Here is a 20,352-nt window from a genome sequence, read left to right as displayed (position 1 = left end):
CCGAAAATATTAATGTGATTTGGTTTAGGCTGGATTTTTGTAAATCAATGTAATACACAGATGACTAGGTGAGTCGCCTATCAAAGATATCCTTAAAGACAGGTCTCAGTTTTGTCAGGTCTTCAATGGTTCAGATATTAAACATCCAGGTGTCCTTAAAGACAGGTGTCAGTTTTGTCAGGTCCTCAATGGCTCAGATACTAAACATCCAGGTGTCCTTAAAGACAGGTGTCAGTTTTGTCCAGTTTTCTGAGGATCAGGTCTACACAAATGACCAGGTGTCCTTAAAGACAGGTGTCAGTTTTGTCAGGTCTTCAATGGTTCAGATACTAAACATCCAGGTGTCCTTAAAGACAGATGTGTCAGCTATTTTGTTGTCCTACATGACAAGTGTTGGTTAAAACAGGTTTTCTGTGGCTTGAATAAATAAATACTTTAAATAATAACAAGGCATATATCTTAATCTTTATGAATTTTATTATAAAATGTAAAAACTTTACAATAATAACACGCATACATGTTTGTGTAAACAAAGCCAAACTACAATACATTGTACCTATAATGTCTTGTACTCAGATGGCAGTACAAGATAATGTATTACAACTGCATTGACTCTGAATTACTGCTCAAGTGTGATCATCTATCATCAACTGCTTAATATAAAGTAACTCGGAGAAAACATACCCACTCAATAAAGGATAGTCTGAATTATCATGACTTTCACAGACATCAGACTGATATCAAAATATCAACCTAAATTCAGAATCAATAAGACCACTGCTCCAGGAGGTTGAAAATAATTAGGCATTATTAGTAATATATTTCAGACGCATATAATTAAGCTTGGATAGAACAATTACTTCAATTATCATATTCACTTTTTAATTTCTTCTATTGATAATTGAAATTAATTTTCCCCAAAAAAGTGAAACTTATAATGAACAATTTTTAACTCATTAAAATGTTGCAAATTAGCAAAGCACATCATGAATAAATTTGATGTGGTATATGCTTGTCTAAGTATTGTACTAACAATACAGTAATTCTCAAGAGATCATCCAGCCTTCAGTGGAATGTTTAGAATTATTACTGTCACAAGTAAGTCTTTTACCTATCAACAAAATAATTCCTCTACTTTCTGAATAAAGGAATTTTTTTTTTGTAAACAAAGATTTCCAGGTTTCCTGCACAGAGAGTTTAGACTAACACATCCTTTCTAGATAAAAAGAGTAATTTCGCCACATATCTATCACACTGTATAGAAACACAAAGAACAGTGGAAGTTCTCATGTTTTAAATCATAACCTTACATATCATCTCTTACTCATTCACACAATCTTTAAAGTAATTATAGTAATCTGCAAGCTATACAGACTACATGCTGTAAATCAAAAGAGTAAAGCAAATTTTATATTTTAACACTTGAATATTTCTGAAATGCCTGTTCTTGTTAAAGCTGCCTTACAAGCAAATTGTGTCTGCTGCTAAACAGGCAAACAACAGATCAGGACAGCTGCCATTGGCAAGTATGAATGCCACCAAACAGCAGATCAGGACAGCTGCTATAGACAAGTATGAATGCCACCAAACAGCAGATCAGGACAGCTGCTATAGACAAGTATGAATGCCACCAAACAGCAGATCAGGACAGCTGCTATAGACAAGTATGAATGCCACCAAACAACAGATCAGGACAGCGGTCATAGGCAACTATGAAAACCACCAAACAACAGATCAGGACTGTTGCCATAGGCAACTATGAAAACCACCAAACAATAGATCAGGCCAGCTACCATAGGCAACTATGAATGCCACCAAACAACAGATCAGGACAGCTGCCATAGGCAACTGTGAATGCCACAAAACAACTCTTCAGGACTTTAATGTTGCCACAAAATTGAACAGGACCTCTGCCAGAAGTAACTGATAATTGCTCAAGTGATACTGATATTTATCGCACTGTTAATTATAATGGATGATCACAAGTCTGCCACAGGTATGATCATGATAGATTAGAAGTCCTTATGGCACAATCAGTAGAAGTGTGACAATTTGATGACTACACTGTCACCTTCATCTTATAACACAACCAGTAGACGTTGGAGTGTGACAATTTGATGACTACACTGTCACCTTCATCTTATAACACAACCAGTAGACGTTGGAGTGTGACAATTTGATGACTACACTGTCACCTTCATCTTATAACACAACCAGTAGACGTTGGAGTGTGACAATTTGATGACTACACGGTCACCTTCATCTTATAACACAACCAGTTGACGTTGGAGTGTGACAATTTGATGACTACACGGTCACCTTCATCTTATAACACAACCAGTTGACGTTGGAGTGTGACAATTTGATGACTACACGGTCACCTTCATCTTATAACACAACCAGTTGACGTTGGAGTGTGACAATTTGATGACTACACTGTCAGCTTCATCTTATAACACAACCAGTTGACGTTGGAGTGTGACAATTTGATGACTACACGGTCACCTTCATCTTATAACACAAACAGTAGACGTTGGAGTGTGACAATTTGATGACTATACTGTCAACTTCATCGGAGAAATGCCAAATCATTTGTCTGATGAAGGTGACCTTGTAATCATCTTAACGTCACATTCTTACTTCTACTGGTTGTTTTATTAGAACTTCTATTCTATTGACATTACCAACCTGAAGAAAATGTTCAAATATATGTATGATCAGAGTTCTGCCTGTACAGGTACAGGTACTGCCACAAAGTAATAACAAGCTCTGCTACATAGGTGATCTTCTCATAAGTGCTGCCTATATTTAATTCTTTACATATTGATAACCTATAGGTTTTGTGAGTCTCAGACACATATACAAAGACAAGCATTGTGATGGAGGAATGTTACTGTAAAACATACAACTACATGAAGAAATTGCACTGCTTAGAAGGCACTGTAAATCTCACACTATACAGATCATGTGTTAGCAGACTTCTGTCGCTTAGTGGACGATTCTTCTCCTATTATCAGATTACTGTTTTGTCTCGACGTGTGATACAATCGCAACAGGTCCATGGCCTCAGAGGTCTGCATTCTCTCATCTAGGTGGCGTTGACAAGCTTCCTGTACAGCTTCTGCATAACTTTCAGTGTCATGAAGGAGGTTGGCTAGTGCTGGAACACTGAGGTCGATTACACCCTACAAAAATTTGCAGTTATTATATAAAGTATTATGTTATTGTAACAATATCATGACACATACTTCAGAAATTTTACTGAAATTGACACATCAGTTAATATTACATTATATACCATGCTATGTTAGTTAATATAAAACTTTAGGGTTATATAACGCTGGTAGAATGCCTATTCAATCACATACGTCAATGCGATTGTTACTGAAATGACAATTCCTTATTGTTATGGTGTACAAGTTATTATTCTGTCACTTCCTGTATCATCTAAAAATAAACAAGTTCCTTAATAATGTTTATATACACATTTTTATTGAAGATCATTTTTCATATTACACCGTCTGTCATTTACTGAAAACACCCTTTATAATGTTACAGTCAATCCTCATTTATTCAAACTTTGAAAACATAAATCCCATTTAACTTGACTTGGCTGTATTTTCCAAGATTTTTTTTTGTCAATAACATTGAGAATGGAAGAAAATTGTTTTCAATTTAGAAACCTCTAGGAAATGCAAATTTTAACTAAAAAGGGATGACAGCAGATCTAACTGCAGTAATAAATCCAAACTGACCTGTAAATCCTCGTTAGAAAAGGCTATAAGACGAGTTATGTCCTTTTGTAGACCAGTGATCAGCTCTATTGTTCTTTCAGAAATCTGCTGTCCTTCGCCACCAATCATAAAATCTGGCTCATCCAGTCCTGACCGATTTTCTGTAAGTATAGGGTTGTCAATTTTAGATACCAGGTATGTCGTTTTTAAAGCAGAGAGCACATTTTTTAAATTTCCACCTGACAGTGAGAGTCATTTTTAGGGAATGTATGAGGAGCTTAACTGGCATCAGATATTTTACAGCACCCATTTAATAACTCTGATGGTATACCAATGAAAATTAAAAAATACTAACGTATGAGAAAGTATTTAAATAACAGAAAATAACACCTGTTTATAACAGCCAATCAAGGAAGCAAAAAAAATAGTCTTCTTAGAAGATCTAATTACAATGAGACATGTGGTCTTTATATTAGGTTACATTGATATCAACGTTCAAATACTATGAATTTTAATGGTACCCAAAACAACTGGCATTTAAAGACATGCCCCGGAGTCTTTCAAATAGAGACTAAATAACCATTGATTTTATTACAATGACCTAAAACCAATGATTTTTATTTCAAAGGCAAAACCCAAGATGGCTTCCTGTACGCCATATTCTTTTTCTAATCAGTACCAAAATGAAATAACACGACTAGGGATCAAGGGAAACTGTTAATGGTGAAATTTGTCACTCAAGTGTAGAACATAATTTGTGTTAAATCTTAATGTGACCGGCTGGCTTATCAGACAGATAGTTTAATTGCGGTCACCTTAGTGTCAGAATCATGCCGTGAAACATTGGCTGGACATGCTCTCCACTATGGAGACATTAACTGGTCACGGTTTAATTGTAGATCAGTAGAAGACACTTTCCCTATCAGAATTAGATTATAATTACTTTAGGATAAACTGTAAGATCACAGCTAATAGAGTCAGTCCTGGTGTGGCCGTGGAAGGAGTAACTTGTTAAGCTTGATACTCAGGCCATACATGTTATCATTGTTGTAACTTGTGTTAATACTCAACATTTGTACTTGAGAACGGTTGTTGCTGGTCTTTTGTATAAAATAAGGATAGTACAACATAGCGGGGTAACAGAAACCTACACATGAAATTTGAGAAAAATCTATGCTGTAGTTCTCAAACTTTCAAAGTCAAAATCTACGATGGCCATTTTGTAACTCTGATCAGTCCCAAAATCAAACAGACAGAACTAAGGACCAAGGGGAACCGACATATGAAAATGAATACTTTTCAAGAAATAGAATTAACCAAAATTGTATAGGGATGGACAGACAGACAAACGGACAGAAGGACAAACAGACAGAAGGATGATGGATGTGCTAAAAATTGTTTTTCAGATAAACGCATGGATGGACCAAGAATGTAGGACGAATTTAATAGCCCACCATCATCTGAGGGGCTAAAAATTAATAATCATTAATCATTTGTTGTTATACGCAAAGATGTAACAGCCCAAAAGCTGATGGAAGAACAAAATAAGCCGATTCCGTGTGGGAAAGGTTGTCTGACTTGACATTTACCAGAGTGTAAACATCCATTTAACTGGTAAGACCAAATCAAGAATACACAACGTAAATGTAAACAAATTAACTTTTATTAAGTCAGGTTTGACCCTATTTTCATAATGTAAGATCTGTATTTCAGTATCGGTAAGTACTAGATCTTTTTCCAAAGTTCCACATCTAAATATATATACATTCTGTATATCTGATATGAAGCCTTAGAGGAATTATATGAAATCATAAAGCAATATTATAAATTAAGAAACTCTGATTGATTACAGTTATTAGATATGGGCCTCCCTGAGGACTATGCTCTGCAACAAATGATTTTACATTGTAGGTTGTAAAACGTACACTTCAAATGAACAGCATCTAGCTGTAAACTTGTTGTAGAATTGAAATGAATACCCTGTACTAAACCTTAACACTGTAGCATGATTGTGTTAATTTTATCATGCATAGCAAAAACAAATAAAGAAATACAGCTGGATGAAGTATGGTACACATTACCTTTCCCCTCCACTGCCCAACTTTGATCCCTAGTAAGGAGCATCAGCGTTGTATTATGTGGGAGGAACAGAAAGTAATCATCATCATCAATCTCTGTACCGTCTTCCTCAAGTACAACTCTCACTGTTTCCTCAGGTAGTATTCCTACCTTCTCTCTACCTGTACATGTGATAAAGCTCAATCAGTCAGGAAACACAACTCATTGTTCTGTAATATGTATCTGATCAGAAGTTTGATATTGTCACAATAAATTTTGATAATAAGAATTCCAATTATTTGTGAAGGCTGTATTGAATTGGTAAATTTACATGAAAAAAGTAAGAACTAAATATTTGCTTTGTTGGTATCAAATTTTATGGCAGAATTATAGTCCTAAATTATTATTTGTTAATTTCTATACCTTTCTGAACAAGTTCATGCAAGGAAGAAGCAATGATCCCCTTCTTCACACTTCTGTCATAACTCCAAATCCTGAATGGTCTGGCAGTACTCATGATTCTGTTGGCAAAATCAGGCATTTTTTACATTAAAATATACTTGATAATAATTTTAATATGTAGTGATTGTCACAAATTATAACACCGAATGTCATTCAAAGTTGTACAAATCTGTAGCTCTTCTGTTCCACATTGTAAAATCCGACAGAAACAAAGTGTAATACGATATAAAATTCATTTCCTTTTGAATTCCTGTTCAAAGCCACCAAGCTCAGGTGCTAGCAATTAAACTGACACAAGATGGAAATACATTCCTTCCTTTGATTTCATTTTATCAAGGGGGAGGGGTGGGCTCAGAAGACATACAGTATATAACATTACATGTCTATATTTTGCTTCATTATTTACATGAAGCCATGAACCAAAGAAGTCTGCGTGATATTTGTAAATTATGAGAGTAGGACAGTGTAGATTTCAAAGATTACAAATCGCACAGTGACGCCTTTGGTAAAGAACGGATAAGACAAAGAGAAAGTACCCGTAGATAGCAGCGGAAGTAGGTTATGATTACAATAGACACATGATAGCTGCCTACATATTTAGTCATAAAGACATTAATGAGATCTTAACATAGCAACAATATCACTTATATATGTAGATCTAAACATAGCAACAATATCACTTGTATCTGTAATCTGTCTAGTTCGCTCTGTCCAAATCAACATGTACGTGCATTTATTCTGTCACCTACCGGCTCGGCTGGATGCACGTATATGTGTCGCTTATAACATTGAAAATAAGCTATATAACCTTTTTGTCGACGCGGCTGTTAGCTTGCATTTTTTGTTTGTTTGGTTAAGTGTCATAATAAAGCATCATATGTAACTATATATTGAACACTTCATCCGCTAGCAGGTAAAATTCCTTTACTGTAGATCAATGACCTAAATGAACAATGATACAAAAGCGGCACTCCCTCATCCGAAAGGAAGCCAAATCTAAATCATCATGGTTGTAAGTAGAACGAAATCAAAGGAAAATAATAGGAGTTTTAACTTAATAGTTCGTGCTGTTGAAAGCCACCTAAACCATGTCTAACTTTACTTGTAATTACTCGATAAGTCTTAATGGCGGATTATCATCATGGTGTTCTTATAAAAAGCTACAAATTTTATCAAATATCGTAATAATTCAGATTGTCAGTTGAAGATGAAGATATGACTTTTCATTATTTTTACATTGGATTTATAAACTTCACATATATTCATATAAACAGCGTTTCATGACCGACTTGTTTTGTTGTCCAACGTACTTCAGTTAAATATCGATTTACGTCCGTGATAACATCAAATAACTTGAGTTTTTTACTACTTTACTATCATACCAGGGTTACAGTCTCATTGTCATACTGTTTCCACAGGAAGTGGAATTAATATAATATGGAGTTTAATAAACTCAAAAGAGCTTTTGACCAATTTTGAACACTCTGATTGGTTTTTATTTTTATTTATTTTTTGTTTGTTTTGGGTTTTTTTTTTTCTGCTAGAATATTTCGTTTTCGACCCTGTACATTATTATACTTCATCTGAGTATATCGGTATAAGAGGAACCACCCTTTTTATAAATTCTGAATTGAAGACAACAGAGGTATCCATGGTTACAAGATTCAAAGAGCATATATGGGCAACTGTCAACCTAAGTGAAGGTAATAAACTGTACACAAGTCCTAAAGTATAGTAGAAAACAATAGTTTGTTGGATAAGCTACAGGCAGAGATAGGAGTGTCAAATTACTCACACATACTAATCACGGAATATTTCATTTCAGTTCTTGGAGTCAAACAGAGACAATTATTTATCAACATGTCAAGATCCCAACCAGGATAAGAATGAACCAGGAACCCGGTTTATTGAACCTTATATTTACTAATGAGGAAAATATGGCTGAGAATGTACAGGTTAATATCGTGACTGGGTAAAGGCGATCGCGGATGTATTAACTTGATACATGTATATAACGGTGATAGCCAATAGGAGATTACCAGGAAACTGATGTACAACTACGGCAACCATGATGGAAGACTTATCAGTAAATTGGAAATTATGTTTAAATGGATCTGTGGATGAAAAATATAAGAAATTTGTTAAAAACTACTAGATACTGCTGCTAAACAAATATCGGAAATGACAGTCACAAAGAAAAGTTATAAACAACCACTGGGACGGGAATATGTCGAAAACAATCCGCAAGAAGCACCGATGCTGGCAAAGATTTATTGAGACTGGGGATGAACTGAAACACAAGGAATACACAAAGGCAAGAAATAAAGCGAAAAAACTTGGTGATAAAGGCCGGAAAGAAGATGGAACAGTCCATTGCTGAGGAGGTAAAGATACTCTCGAAAAAAAATCTGGAAGAACCTTCTGATTGAATGTCAGGTTCCAAAAGACTGGAAGAAAGCAAAGATCTCAGCCTTATTTTAAAAGAGAGATACGCAGTATGCTGGTAACTAAAGGCCTGTGAGCTTAACTAGTGTTATATGCAAGTTAATGGAGAAAACAGTAAGACAATGAGTAATGGAGAAAATAGTGAGGCAGTGAGTAATGGAGAAAATAGTGAGGCAATGAGTAATGGAGAAAACAGTGAGGCAATGAGTAATAGAGAAAACAGTAAGGCAATGAGTAATAGAGAAAATAATGAGGCAATGAGTAATGGGGAAAATAGTATGGCAATGAGTTATGGAGAAAACAGACAATGAGTAATGGAGAAAACAGTGAGGCAATGAGTAATAGAGAAAATAGTGAGGCAATGAGTAATAGAGAAAATATTGAGACAATGAGTAATAGAGAAAATAGTCAGACAATGAGTAATAGAGAAAATAGTGAGACAATGAGTAATAGAAAAAAATAGTGAGGCAATGAGTAATGGAGAAAATAGTGAGGCAGTGAGTAATGGAGAAAACAGTGAGGCAATGAGAATTGGAGAAAATAGTGAGGCAATGAGTAATGGAGAAAACAGTGAGGCAATGAGTAATGGAGAAAATAGTGAGACAATGAGTAATGGAGAAAATAGTGAGGCAATGAGTAATGGAGAAAATAGTGAGGCAATGAGTAATGGAGATAATAGTGAGGCAATGAGTAATGGAGAAAATAGTGAGGCAATGAGTAATGGAGGAAATAGTGAGGCAATGAGTAATGGAGAAAATAGTAAGACAATGAGTAATGAAGAAAACAGTGAGGCAATTAGTAATGGAGAAAAAAGTGAGGCAATAAGTAATGGAGAAAATAGTGAGACAATGAGTAATGGAGAAAATAGTGAGGCAATGAGTAATAGAGAAAACAGTAAGACAATGAGTAATGGAGAAAATAGTAAGACAATGAGTAATGGAGAAAATAGTAAGACAATGAGTAATGGAGAAAATAGTAAGACAATGAGTAATGGAGAAAATAGTAAGACAATGAGTAATAGAGAAAATAGTGAGGCAATGAGTAATGGAGAAAATAGTGAGACAATGAGTAATAGAGAAAATAGTGAGGCAATGAGTAATGGAGAAAATAGTGAGACAATGAGTAATGGAGAAAATAGTAAGACAATGAGTAATGGAGAAAATAGTAAGACAATGAGTAATGGAGAAAATAGTAAGACAATGAGTAATGGAGAAAATAGTGAGACAATGAGTAATGGAGAAAATAGTGAGGCAATGAGTAATGGAGGAAATAGTGAGGCAATCAGTAATGGAGAAAATAGTAAGACATTGAGTAATGGAGAAAATATTGAGGCAATGAGTAATGGAGAAAATAGTGAGACAATGAGTAATGGAGGAAACAGTGAGGCAATGAGTAATGGAGAAAACAGTAAGACAATGAGTAATGAAGAAAACAGTGAGGCAATTAGTAATAGAGAAAAAAGTGAGGCAATAACTAATGGAGAAAATAGTGAGACAATGCGTAATGGAGAAAAAAGTGAGGCAATGAGTAATGGAGAAAATAGTGAGGCAATGAGTAATGGAGAAAACAGTAAGACAATGAGTAATAGAGAAAATAGTGGGGCAGTGAGTAATGGAGAAAAGACAATGAGTAATGGAGAAAATAGTAAGGCAATGAGTTATAGAGAAAACAGTGAGGCAATGAGTAATGGAGAAAATAGTTAGGCAATGAGTAATGGAGAAAATAGTGAGGCAATGAGTAATGGAGGAAATAGTGAGACAATGAGTAATGGAGAAAAAAGTTAGACAATGAGTAATAGAGAAAATAATGAAGCAATGAGTAATGGAGAAAATAGTGAGAGAATGAGTAATGGAGAAAAGACAATGAGTAATGGAGATAATAGTGAGACAATGAGTAATGGAGAAAATAGTGAGGCAATGAGTAATGGAGAAAATAGTAAGACAATGAGTAATGAAGAAAATAATGAGGCAATGAGTAATGGAGAAAATAGTGAGACAATGAGTAATGGAGAAAATAGTGAGGCAATGAGTAATGGAGAAAATAGTAAGGCATTGAGTAATGGAGAAAATAGTGAGGCAATGAGTTATAGAGAAAACAATGAGGCAATGAGTAATGGAGAAAATAGTAAGGCATTGAGTAATGGAGAAAATAGTGAGGCAATGAGTTATAGAGAAAACAATGAGGCATTGAGTAATGGAGAAAATAGTAAGGCAATGAGTAATGGAGAAAATAGTGAGGCAATGAGTAATGGAGGAAATAGTGAGGCAATGAGTAATGGAGAAAATAGTAAGACAATGAGTAATGAAGAAAACAGTGAGGCAATTAGTAATAGAGAAAAAAGGTGAGGCAATGAGTTATAGAGAAAACAGTGAGGCAATGAGTAATGGATAAAATAGTAAGGCAATGAGTAATGGAGAAAATAGTGAGGCAATGAGTAATGGAGGAAATAGTGAGACAATGAGTAATGGAGAAAAAAGTGAGACAATGAGTAATGAAGAAATCAGTGAGGCAATTAGTAATAGAGAAAATAGTAAGACAATGAGTAATAGAGAAAACAGTAAGACAATGAGTAATTGAGAAAATAGTGAGGCAATGAGTAATAGAGATAATAGTGAGGCAATGAGTAATAGAGAAAATAGTAAGGCAATGAGTAATAGAGAAAACAGTGAGGCAATGAGTAATGGAGAAAATAGTGAGACAATGAGTAATAGAGAAAACAGTAAGACAATGAGTAATGGAGAAAATAGTGAGACAATGAGTAATAGAGAAAACAGTAAGACAATGAGTAATGGAGAAAATAGTGAGACAATGAGTAATAGAGAAAACAGTAAGACAATGAGTAATGGAGAAAAAAGTGAGACAATGAGTAATGAAGAAATCAGTGAGGCAATTAGTAATGGAGAAAATAGTGAGACAATGAGTAATAGAGAAAACAGTAAGACAATGAGTAATGGAGAAAAAAGTGAGACAATGAGTAATGAAGAAATCAGTGAGGCAATTAGTAATAGAGAAAATAGTAAGACAATGAGTAATAGAGAAAACAGTAAGACAATGAGTAATTGAGAAAATAGTGAGGCAATGAGTAATAGAGATAATAGTGAGGCAATGAGTAATAGAGAAAATAGTAAGGCAATGAGTAATAGAGAAAACAGTGAGGCAATGAGTAATGGAGAAAATAGTGAGACAATGAGTAATAGAGAAAACAGTAAGACAATGAGTAATGGAGAAAATAGTGAGACAATGAGTAATAGAGAAAACTGTAAGACAATGAGTAATGGAGAAAATAGTGAGACAATGAGTAATAGAGAAAACAGTAAGACAATGAGTAATGGAGAAAATAGTGAGACAATGAGTAATGGATAAAATAGTAAGACAATGAGCAATGGAGAAAATAGTGAGGCAATGAGTAATAAAGAAAACAGTGAGGCAATGAGTAATAGAGAAAATAGTAAGGCAATGAGTAATAGAGAAAACAGTGAGGCAATGAGTAATGGAGAAAATAGTGAGACAATGAGTAATAGAGAAAACAGTAAGACAATGAGTAATGGAGAAAATAGTGAGACAATGAGTAATGGATAAAATAGTAAGACAATGAGCAATGGAGAAAATAGTGAGGCAATGAGTAATAGAGAAAACAGTGAGGCAATGAGTAATAGAGAAAATAGTAAGGCAATGAGTAATAGAGAAAACAGTGAGGCAATGAGTAATGGAGAAAATAGTGAGACAATGAGTAATAGAGAAAACAGTAAGACAATGAGTAATGGAGAAAATAGTGAGACAATGAGTAATAGAGAAAACAGTAAGACAATGAGTAATGGAGAAAATAGTGAGACAATGAGTAATAGAGAAAACAGTAAGACAATGAGTAATGGAGAAAATAGTGAGACAATGAGTAATAGAGAAAACAGTAAGACAATGAGTAAAGGAGAAAATAGTGAGACAATGAGTAATAGAGAAAACAGTAAGACAATGAGTAATGGAGAAAATAGTGAGACAATGAGTAATAGAGAAAACAGTAAGACAATGAGTAATGGAGAAAATAGTGAGACAATGAGTAATAGAGAAAACAGTAAGACAATGAGTAAAGGAGAAAATAGTGAGACAATGAGTAATAGAGAAAACAGTAAGACAATGAGTAATGGAGAAAATAGTGAGACAATGAGTAATAGAGAAAACAGTAAGACAATGAGTAATGGAGAAAATAGTGAGACAATGAGTAATAGAGAAAACAGTAAGACAATGAGTAAAGGAGAAAATAGTGAGACAATGAGTAATAGAGAAAACAGTAAGACAATGAGTAATGGAGAAAATAGTGAGACAATGAGTAATAGAGAAAACAGTAAGACAATGAGTAATGGAGAAAATAGTGAGACAATGAGTAATAGAGAAAACAGTAAGACAATGAGTAATGGAGAAAATAGTGAGACAATGAGTAATAGAGAAAACAGTAAGACAATGAGTAAAGGAGAAAATAGTGAGACAATGAGTAATGGATAAAATAGTAAGATAATGAGCAATGGAGAAAATAGTAAGACAATGAGTAATAGAGAAAACAGTGAGGCAATGAGTAATAGAGAAAATAGTGAGGCAGTGAGTAAAGGAAAAAACAGTAAGACAATGAGTAATGGAAAAAATAGTGAGGCAATGAGTAATGGAGAAAACTGTAAGACAATGAGTAATGGAGAAAAAAGTGAGACAATGAGTAATGGAGAAAATAGTAAGATAATGAGTAATGGAGAAAATAGTGAGGCAATGAGTAATGGAAAAAACAGTAAGACAATGAGTAATGGAGAAAATAGTGAGACAATGAGTAATGGAGAAAACAGTAAGACAATGAGTAATGGAGAAAATAGTGAGACAATGAGTAATAGAGAAAACAGTAAGACAATGAGTAATGGAGAAAATAGTGAGACAATGAGTAATGGATAAAATAGTAAGACAATGAGCAATGGAGAAAATAGTGAGGCAATGAGTAATAGAGAAAACAGTGAGGCAATGAGTAATAGAGAAAATAGTAAGGCAATGAGTAATAGAGAAAACAGTGAGGCAATGAGTAATGGAGAAAATAGTGAGGCAATGAGTAATAGAGAAAACAGTGAGGCAATGAGTAATAGAGAAAATAGTAAGGCAATGAGTAATAGAGAAAACAGTGAGGCAATGAGTAATAGAGAAAATAGTAAGACAATGAGTAATAGAGAAAACAGTAAGACAATGAGTAATGGAGAAAATAGTGAGACAATGAGTAATGGAAAAAACAGTAAGACAATGAGTAATGGAGAAAATAGTGAGGCAATGAGTAATGACCCATCTTATTAACAATCAACTATGAAGTCCAAGGCAAGATGAAAGGCAAGTGAACCGTGCTTCATCTGTCAAAGATTATTGATCAATGGACTGAGATCATCGACGAAGGTGGAAGTGTGGATGTTGTCTATGTCACACATCGACATACTTGTGCAGGTATAATGTACATGGTATTATTTGAATTACGCGTGTTTTAGTGTTTATTAACTCACGATTACGTAAAGTAGGCGACTGCGCATGAATACGGGTGAAGGTACGACAAGCGTGAAACACAGATCACGGTAAGTATTAAATGTTTTATAGATTCATTTCAAAGTTAGGTTAGTTCATTGTTTAACTTTCATTTGCTATATAGTTCTGAAATTTAGTTTTTGGTGCGTATGGAAGCCGTAGTATTATCTAGTTCAGGTGTTCGATAGCGCGTTGTTTACAAGTAAGATATGCGTGCAGAAGGTGAGCGAGTACTCGTACAGTATCGGGTGTGCCTGAGTTGTTTACGCTTAAGGTGAAATAAATATCTATGTATATTAATCTGATATTTAGATATATTTAAATAATAACTTACAATAAGTGTATGCATTAATTCCGCATAATTTACTATTTGTGCGTGGATATAGTTACATAGTGGGGAGCGTAATATGTGTTATGGGAAGGTATATTGCTTATAATGGTATATTTACTTCGTGATTATGTCTATATTGTTATGTTACATTTAGTTATAGAACTTAATTAATTTGTTGTAGCTTTTACCGTTCCCACTACTGCATAGCAAGTCCCTGACTCAGTGAGGAACTATGGAAACCTATACGACCCAGCGGATTTCCAGTCACACCTGTGTATCTTTATCTACGACAACTCACGAGGGTTTGTGATGTTGTCCATTGCCAACTTGTTGTGAAGTTGGGAGTTTTGGCCGCGTGGAATGACTCTAGCTGCTGTATTATGTTATATACATGAGCTTATTGTTATGTATCGGTGATGTATGGAGAGTCGCACGTGACATATGTGTATATTGACACATCGTATTCATACCTGGCCTTGGCATCGACATAGCCAGTTTCTGGATACTGCTGAAGCTGTGTGACTGTACAGCTGAATCTACATGCTGTCAGGAACATGGTTGTACTGTCTTGTGGTCGACTTGTGTTGATGAGGAGAGACTGTGTTCGAACTTCGTTGTTTCGTTACGGTGATCCAGTGTGGGAACGAAGATTCGCCAAGCTACAGACTGTATTAGTTCTGATCGTGTTTGTTGTAGTGTAGTAGGATATTATAATATATTGTAAGGATAATATCATATATTATATGCTACTGTGTTGTTGGTATGGTGCGAGAGTACTGTGTGTTTGCGAGTTGTGTGTGGTTATAGGATTGTGTAAATAAATAAACGTATATAAGTGTTTCCATTTGTATGGTTTTATTGCTGGAAGTCATAAACGTTAGCAGTCTATATGGACTTTATGAAGGCATTTGATACGGTACCCCACAGAAGACTGATTGGTAAGCTTGAGTCATATAGAGTATCAAAACAGATGAGGAGTTGGATGGGGGAATTTTTAACAGGCCGACAACAGCATGTATCACATCATGTTGGAAGCCAGTGACAAGTGGCATACCACAGGGGGGTGTCCTTGGTCCAACTTTATTTGTCTTGTATATTAATGACCTTCCCGAGAATTTGAATTCAATAGCCATGTTATTTACTGACGATACAAAATTGTACAGTGACATCAGGAAGAAAAATAAATCTGCAGAAAAATTTAGATAATCTTCAAGGTTGGCTGACATGTTGCTGTTAAAGTTTCACCCTGATAATTGTCACCATATGATAATTGAGAGGGATCCCTTTGTTACAAATCTTCATCTCTATAAGGAGTCAGAAGGGACTAAAAGTCCAAGTCAGCTGAAGGTACAGAAGGAGGAAAAAGACTCGGGTATTATAGTGGATAACAAGCTTAGTGTTAGACAGCACATCCAGAGTGGAAAACAAAGCAAACCGAATATAGGGAACGATAAGAAGAACACATACCTGAATAGCAAATCATTTTGTTTACTATATAAAGTGCTAGTAAGACCTCACTTGAATATGGAGCAAGCATCTGGAATCCCCACCAAATACAGGATGTTAATTAACTGGAGAACGTACAAAGAGTCACAAAGCTACTACCAGGAATGAGAGCTATTACATTCGAGGATAGAATGAAAAAAATAAACCTTCTGTCTTTGAAATGTAGACGTGATCGAGGTTTTTAAGATTGTGAGAGGGTTTCATGACAATCAGGCATCAGCAAATTTGATCATCAGAAATCAAAACAAAAGGACAAGGGGACACACATACAGTTTGGAGAAAGTTCTCTCAAAGGGTTGTAAATTAATGGCACTCACTAACAGGAGATACTGTACAGGCAACAACACTCAACACCTTTGAGAACGGGCTGGATAAACACTTGAGAGGCAGGGTTCATAATATCTGTAAATAGTTCCTACGGACCGACCAGAAGCGACCACTACAAACTAACAATTAAGACGAAGGATTTAGATCTGAATATAGAGGCCTAAAAGTTTAAAGTACCGACGAAGTAAGATACCCTTTTCTGAACCGACAACTTGAACGATAGTGCAGAGATATGGCTGTGAACTATACTGGAGCGTTTACATAAAAAGTCTAAACCAAAGAAGAAATATTTAAAGGACAAAATCGTAAAAGTGGTCGAAATCCTGTTCGACAATATTGTGCGACTTTGGTGATAAGATCTACCAACACACTATTATATACATATGGGGAACTTAATGTGCCCCTATCGGTTGGCTGACTTGTGTTTCATTCGAGGCTGAATTTCACTTTCAGATAAACATGTATCGGTGACAGCTTGTCTTTAAATAACAATAATAAATCTATTGACACGTTCATCGTATATATCACGTGCAGGAAATCAACTCCTGACAAGTATACCCATAACACGAAACAGGTGGCGTTTTTCCTGGAATTTCTGGTTGATTTTAAAAGAAGGGGTAGGTCACTTTTTACGAACGGGGATCTCATTACAGAAAAAGGTTGCATGAATTTTGGTAAGTTTTTAAGAAGGAAACCACAAATATTTCAACCTGAAGTCCCTTTGCTTTTCACAAAAGATACAATTTATTGGATCGTCGACTGAAAAAATAGTCGAAAAAACCCTCATAGCATGCTTCCAGATGTTACTTGTTATGTAGGGGTGAATTTACATACAATTTTGAAATTAATGCAAGTATATGTATGTGTGTGTGTGTGTGTGTGTGTGTGTGTGTGTGTGTGTGGATTTTGTTTCATCGCTTCCCCTTTTTTTCTTCGTTAACACACGACATGCTCTTTGTTGTTAGCTGTCACTGCTCTGGTTTGTTATGCAGCGTCAGACGAAAGCATCTTACTAGTCTTATCACTAAACCGAAATCCGCATGATTTCTGTACAAGGAAAAAAAAGTAATGATGACTACAAAACAAATGAGAGAAGAATTTGGACCTTACTCAGTTTCTCTGTTGGTACTTGAAACGGATAATCGTTTTCGTACTTATCTTAAAAACTTCGGGACTTCAGTTTGAAAATATTTGCAGGAAGTGATACACAGAGATGTTGTTTCGAGACGTACATATTTTTTGTCGCAATACAAAGAAACACTAACAAAAACATCAAAACTTAAAACTTATATTCTTGATAAGTCATAAAGGTTATAAAGACTTCTATTGTGGCATTGTTAGCATCAACACCTACATTATATACAGGCGTTAGAAAATGAAGAATTTGATTTTGACGACAAAAGGAAAAATATTAGAATATAAAAATAGTAAGAATATTATTTACTTTCACAAAAAAACACAAAATTGTTTACATTTCCAGTCTCTTATGCACACGTTGTAGACCGGACTTAGATTCCAAATCGGTGAAATTGTATGGACAGAGATCTAGTTTCCAAACAAGAAATATCTACGATGCAACGTCGATGTGTTTCCTGCCTGTACAGAAGTTTTCTGGAATTTCTTTCTATTTTCTGTGGAGACAGCCATTAATGAATCTTCGGATGTTGTAATAGTTAACGAAACACATGTAGATCTTCTAACAGTTGATAACAATCACCCTCTCATTGGTGTTGTAAGTAATCTCTGTTCACTGATGTAATAGAAAGACCGGCAAGAATCGAAAGGCGCTGCATGCTTCTTCACCCTATTTTTCTACTGGACATGTGAATTCACACTTAGAGCATGGGGCGACATCTGTAGAACTGACCATAGGGACAAATATCACCGGGAGTTATGGACAGAAAATTTTGTGTTGACAGGACGCAAACTGAACTTATTATTAATAAGCTGCATATGACCAACTGAAACGAACTTTTTTCTACAACCCATACCCTGGGTGACATGTACAACGATTTTACAAACAAATATCTAGAAAAACCTAATGTGAGTATCCTCTCAAAAGTTGTAACAATTCGATCTAATGACATGCAGTGGTTTGACTGACTTAAGACGTGAAATAAGAAAAAGAGACAAAGTGATTAAAAATATCAATCCGGTCGTACTTCACACAACATAAATATGGAAACAGCGGAATAGAGTCGATAATTAAGTGAAAAGAAAGACAGAGAGAAGGAAACGACCTTTTTGGATACTTAACTTTCAAAAACGTGTCCGCAGACTTGTAAAACCATCTGATACGTCAAATTCTATTACAACTTTGAGGAATGTGACTGGAAGTATTGAAATAGATGATGACTTCAACAACATATATATTGAATGACTATTTTGATTCTAATTGATCACTTATTGACGCGTGACCTACAGAGAGTAATTATTATTGATCAATTATTGACTCGTGACCTACAGACAGTGATTATTATTGATCACTTATTGACTCGTGACCTACAGACAGCGATTATTATTGATCACTTATTGACACGTGACCTATAGAGAGTGATTATTATTGATCACTTACTCGACACGTACCTAAAGAGAGTGATTATTATCGATCACTTATTGACTCGTGACCTACAGAGAGTGTTTATTATCAATCACTTATTGACACGTGACCTACAAAGGGCGATTATTATTGATCACTTATTGACACGTGACCAACAGAGAATGATTAATATTGATCACTTATTGACTCGTGACCTACAGAGGGCGATTATTATTGATCACTTATTGACATGTGACCAACAGAGAGTGATTATTATTGATCACTTACTCGACACGTGACCTACAGACAGTGATTATTTTTGATCACTTATTGACTCGTGACCTACAGACAGTGATTATTATTGATCACTTATTGACACGTGACTTATAGAGAGTGATTATTATTGATCACTTACTCGACACGTGACCTACAGAGAGTGATTATTATTGATCACTTATTGACTCGTGACCTACAAACCGTGATTATTATTGATCACTTACTTAAAACGTGACCTACAGAGGGCGATTATTATTGATCACTTACTCGACACGTGACCTACAGAGAGTGATTATTATTGATTACTTATTGACACGTGACCTACAGACAGTGATTATTATTGATCACTTATTGACTCGTGACCTACAGAGAGTGATTATTATCGATCACTTAATGACACGTGACCTACAGACAGTGATTATTATTGATCAGTTATTGACTCCAGACCTACAGAGTGATTATTATTGATCACTTATTGACACGTGACCTACAGACAGTGATTATTATTGATCACTTATTGACTCGTGACCTACAGAGAGTGATTATTATCGATCACTTATTGACACGTGACCTACAGAGAGTGATTATTATTGTTCACGTATTGACTCCTTACCTGCAGAGAGTGATTATTATTGATCACTTATTGGCACGTGACCTACAGACAGTGATTATTATTGATCACTTATTGACACGTGACCTACAGACATTGATTATTATTGATCACTTATTGACACGTGACCTATAGAAAGTGACTATTATCGATCACTTATTGACTCGTGGCCTATAGAGAGTGACTTTTTATTGATCACTTATTGATCAATTACTCGACACCTGACCTTACTGTTGATTGATATTGATCACTTACTTGATGACCAATGACCTTTGGTGACCTATACACGGACTTTGACCTTTTTATCATTGTTGTGACAAATGCAAGTGAAAATTCTACCATATCAATACTGAGAACTCATCTGAAAAGTGTCATTATGTGACCTATTTTTTTTTTATCTTTGACCTAACTTTGTATTGTAGAAAGGTTTGTAATTCTATATTGCATTATTTGTAAAACATTTTGTAATATATTTATGAAATAAACTTAGATCGGGAAAAAATATTAAATACTGCTACTAAGTGTACAT

At 35.0% G+C, this 20,352-nt stretch overlaps 2 protein-coding genes and 1 long non-coding RNA gene across 3 annotated transcripts; 2 read left to right on the top strand and 1 right to left on the bottom strand.

Annotated features, from left to right (window-relative positions):
- Positions 1–457: 457 nt before the first annotated feature.
- Positions 458–6,309, bottom strand: LOC132546970 (DNA fragmentation factor subunit alpha-like). The gene is made up of 4 exons (XM_060210702.1): positions 6,216–6,309; positions 5,816–5,974; positions 3,756–3,895; positions 458–3,185 (listed from the first exon to the last, which is right to left on the bottom strand). Exons 1-4 carry the CDS (start codon positions 6,307–6,309, stop codon positions 2,964–2,966), a joined length of 615 nt encoding a protein of 204 aa, XP_060066685.1. The 3' UTR covers positions 458–2,963.
- A 3,751-nt stretch (positions 6,310–10,060) lies between these two features.
- On the top strand, positions 10,061–10,402 carry LOC132546985 (variant surface antigen A-like). Its single transcript, XM_060210720.1, has one exon. It carries the CDS (start codon positions 10,061–10,063, stop codon positions 10,400–10,402), a length of 342 nt encoding a protein of 113 aa, XP_060066703.1.
- Positions 10,403–14,237: 3,835 nt separating this feature from the next.
- Positions 14,238–15,405, top strand: LOC132547005 (uncharacterized). The gene is made up of 2 exons (XR_009554087.1): positions 14,238–14,284; positions 14,747–15,405. It is a non-coding gene; the product is annotated as an uncharacterized LOC132547005 (long non-coding RNA).
- Positions 15,406–20,352: the final 4,947 nt, after the last annotated feature.

Source organism: Ylistrum balloti, unplaced genomic scaffold (genome assembly GCF_031769215.1).
Source record: "Ylistrum balloti isolate Yb309-2 unplaced genomic scaffold, AGI_CSIRO_Ybal_v1 Utg369926, whole genome shotgun sequence".
NCBI lineage: Eukaryota > Metazoa > Mollusca > Bivalvia > Pectinida > Pectinidae > Ylistrum > Ylistrum balloti.
The sequence above is the reverse complement of the archived record's forward strand: the minus strand, read 5'-3'. Positions and strand labels throughout refer to the sequence as shown.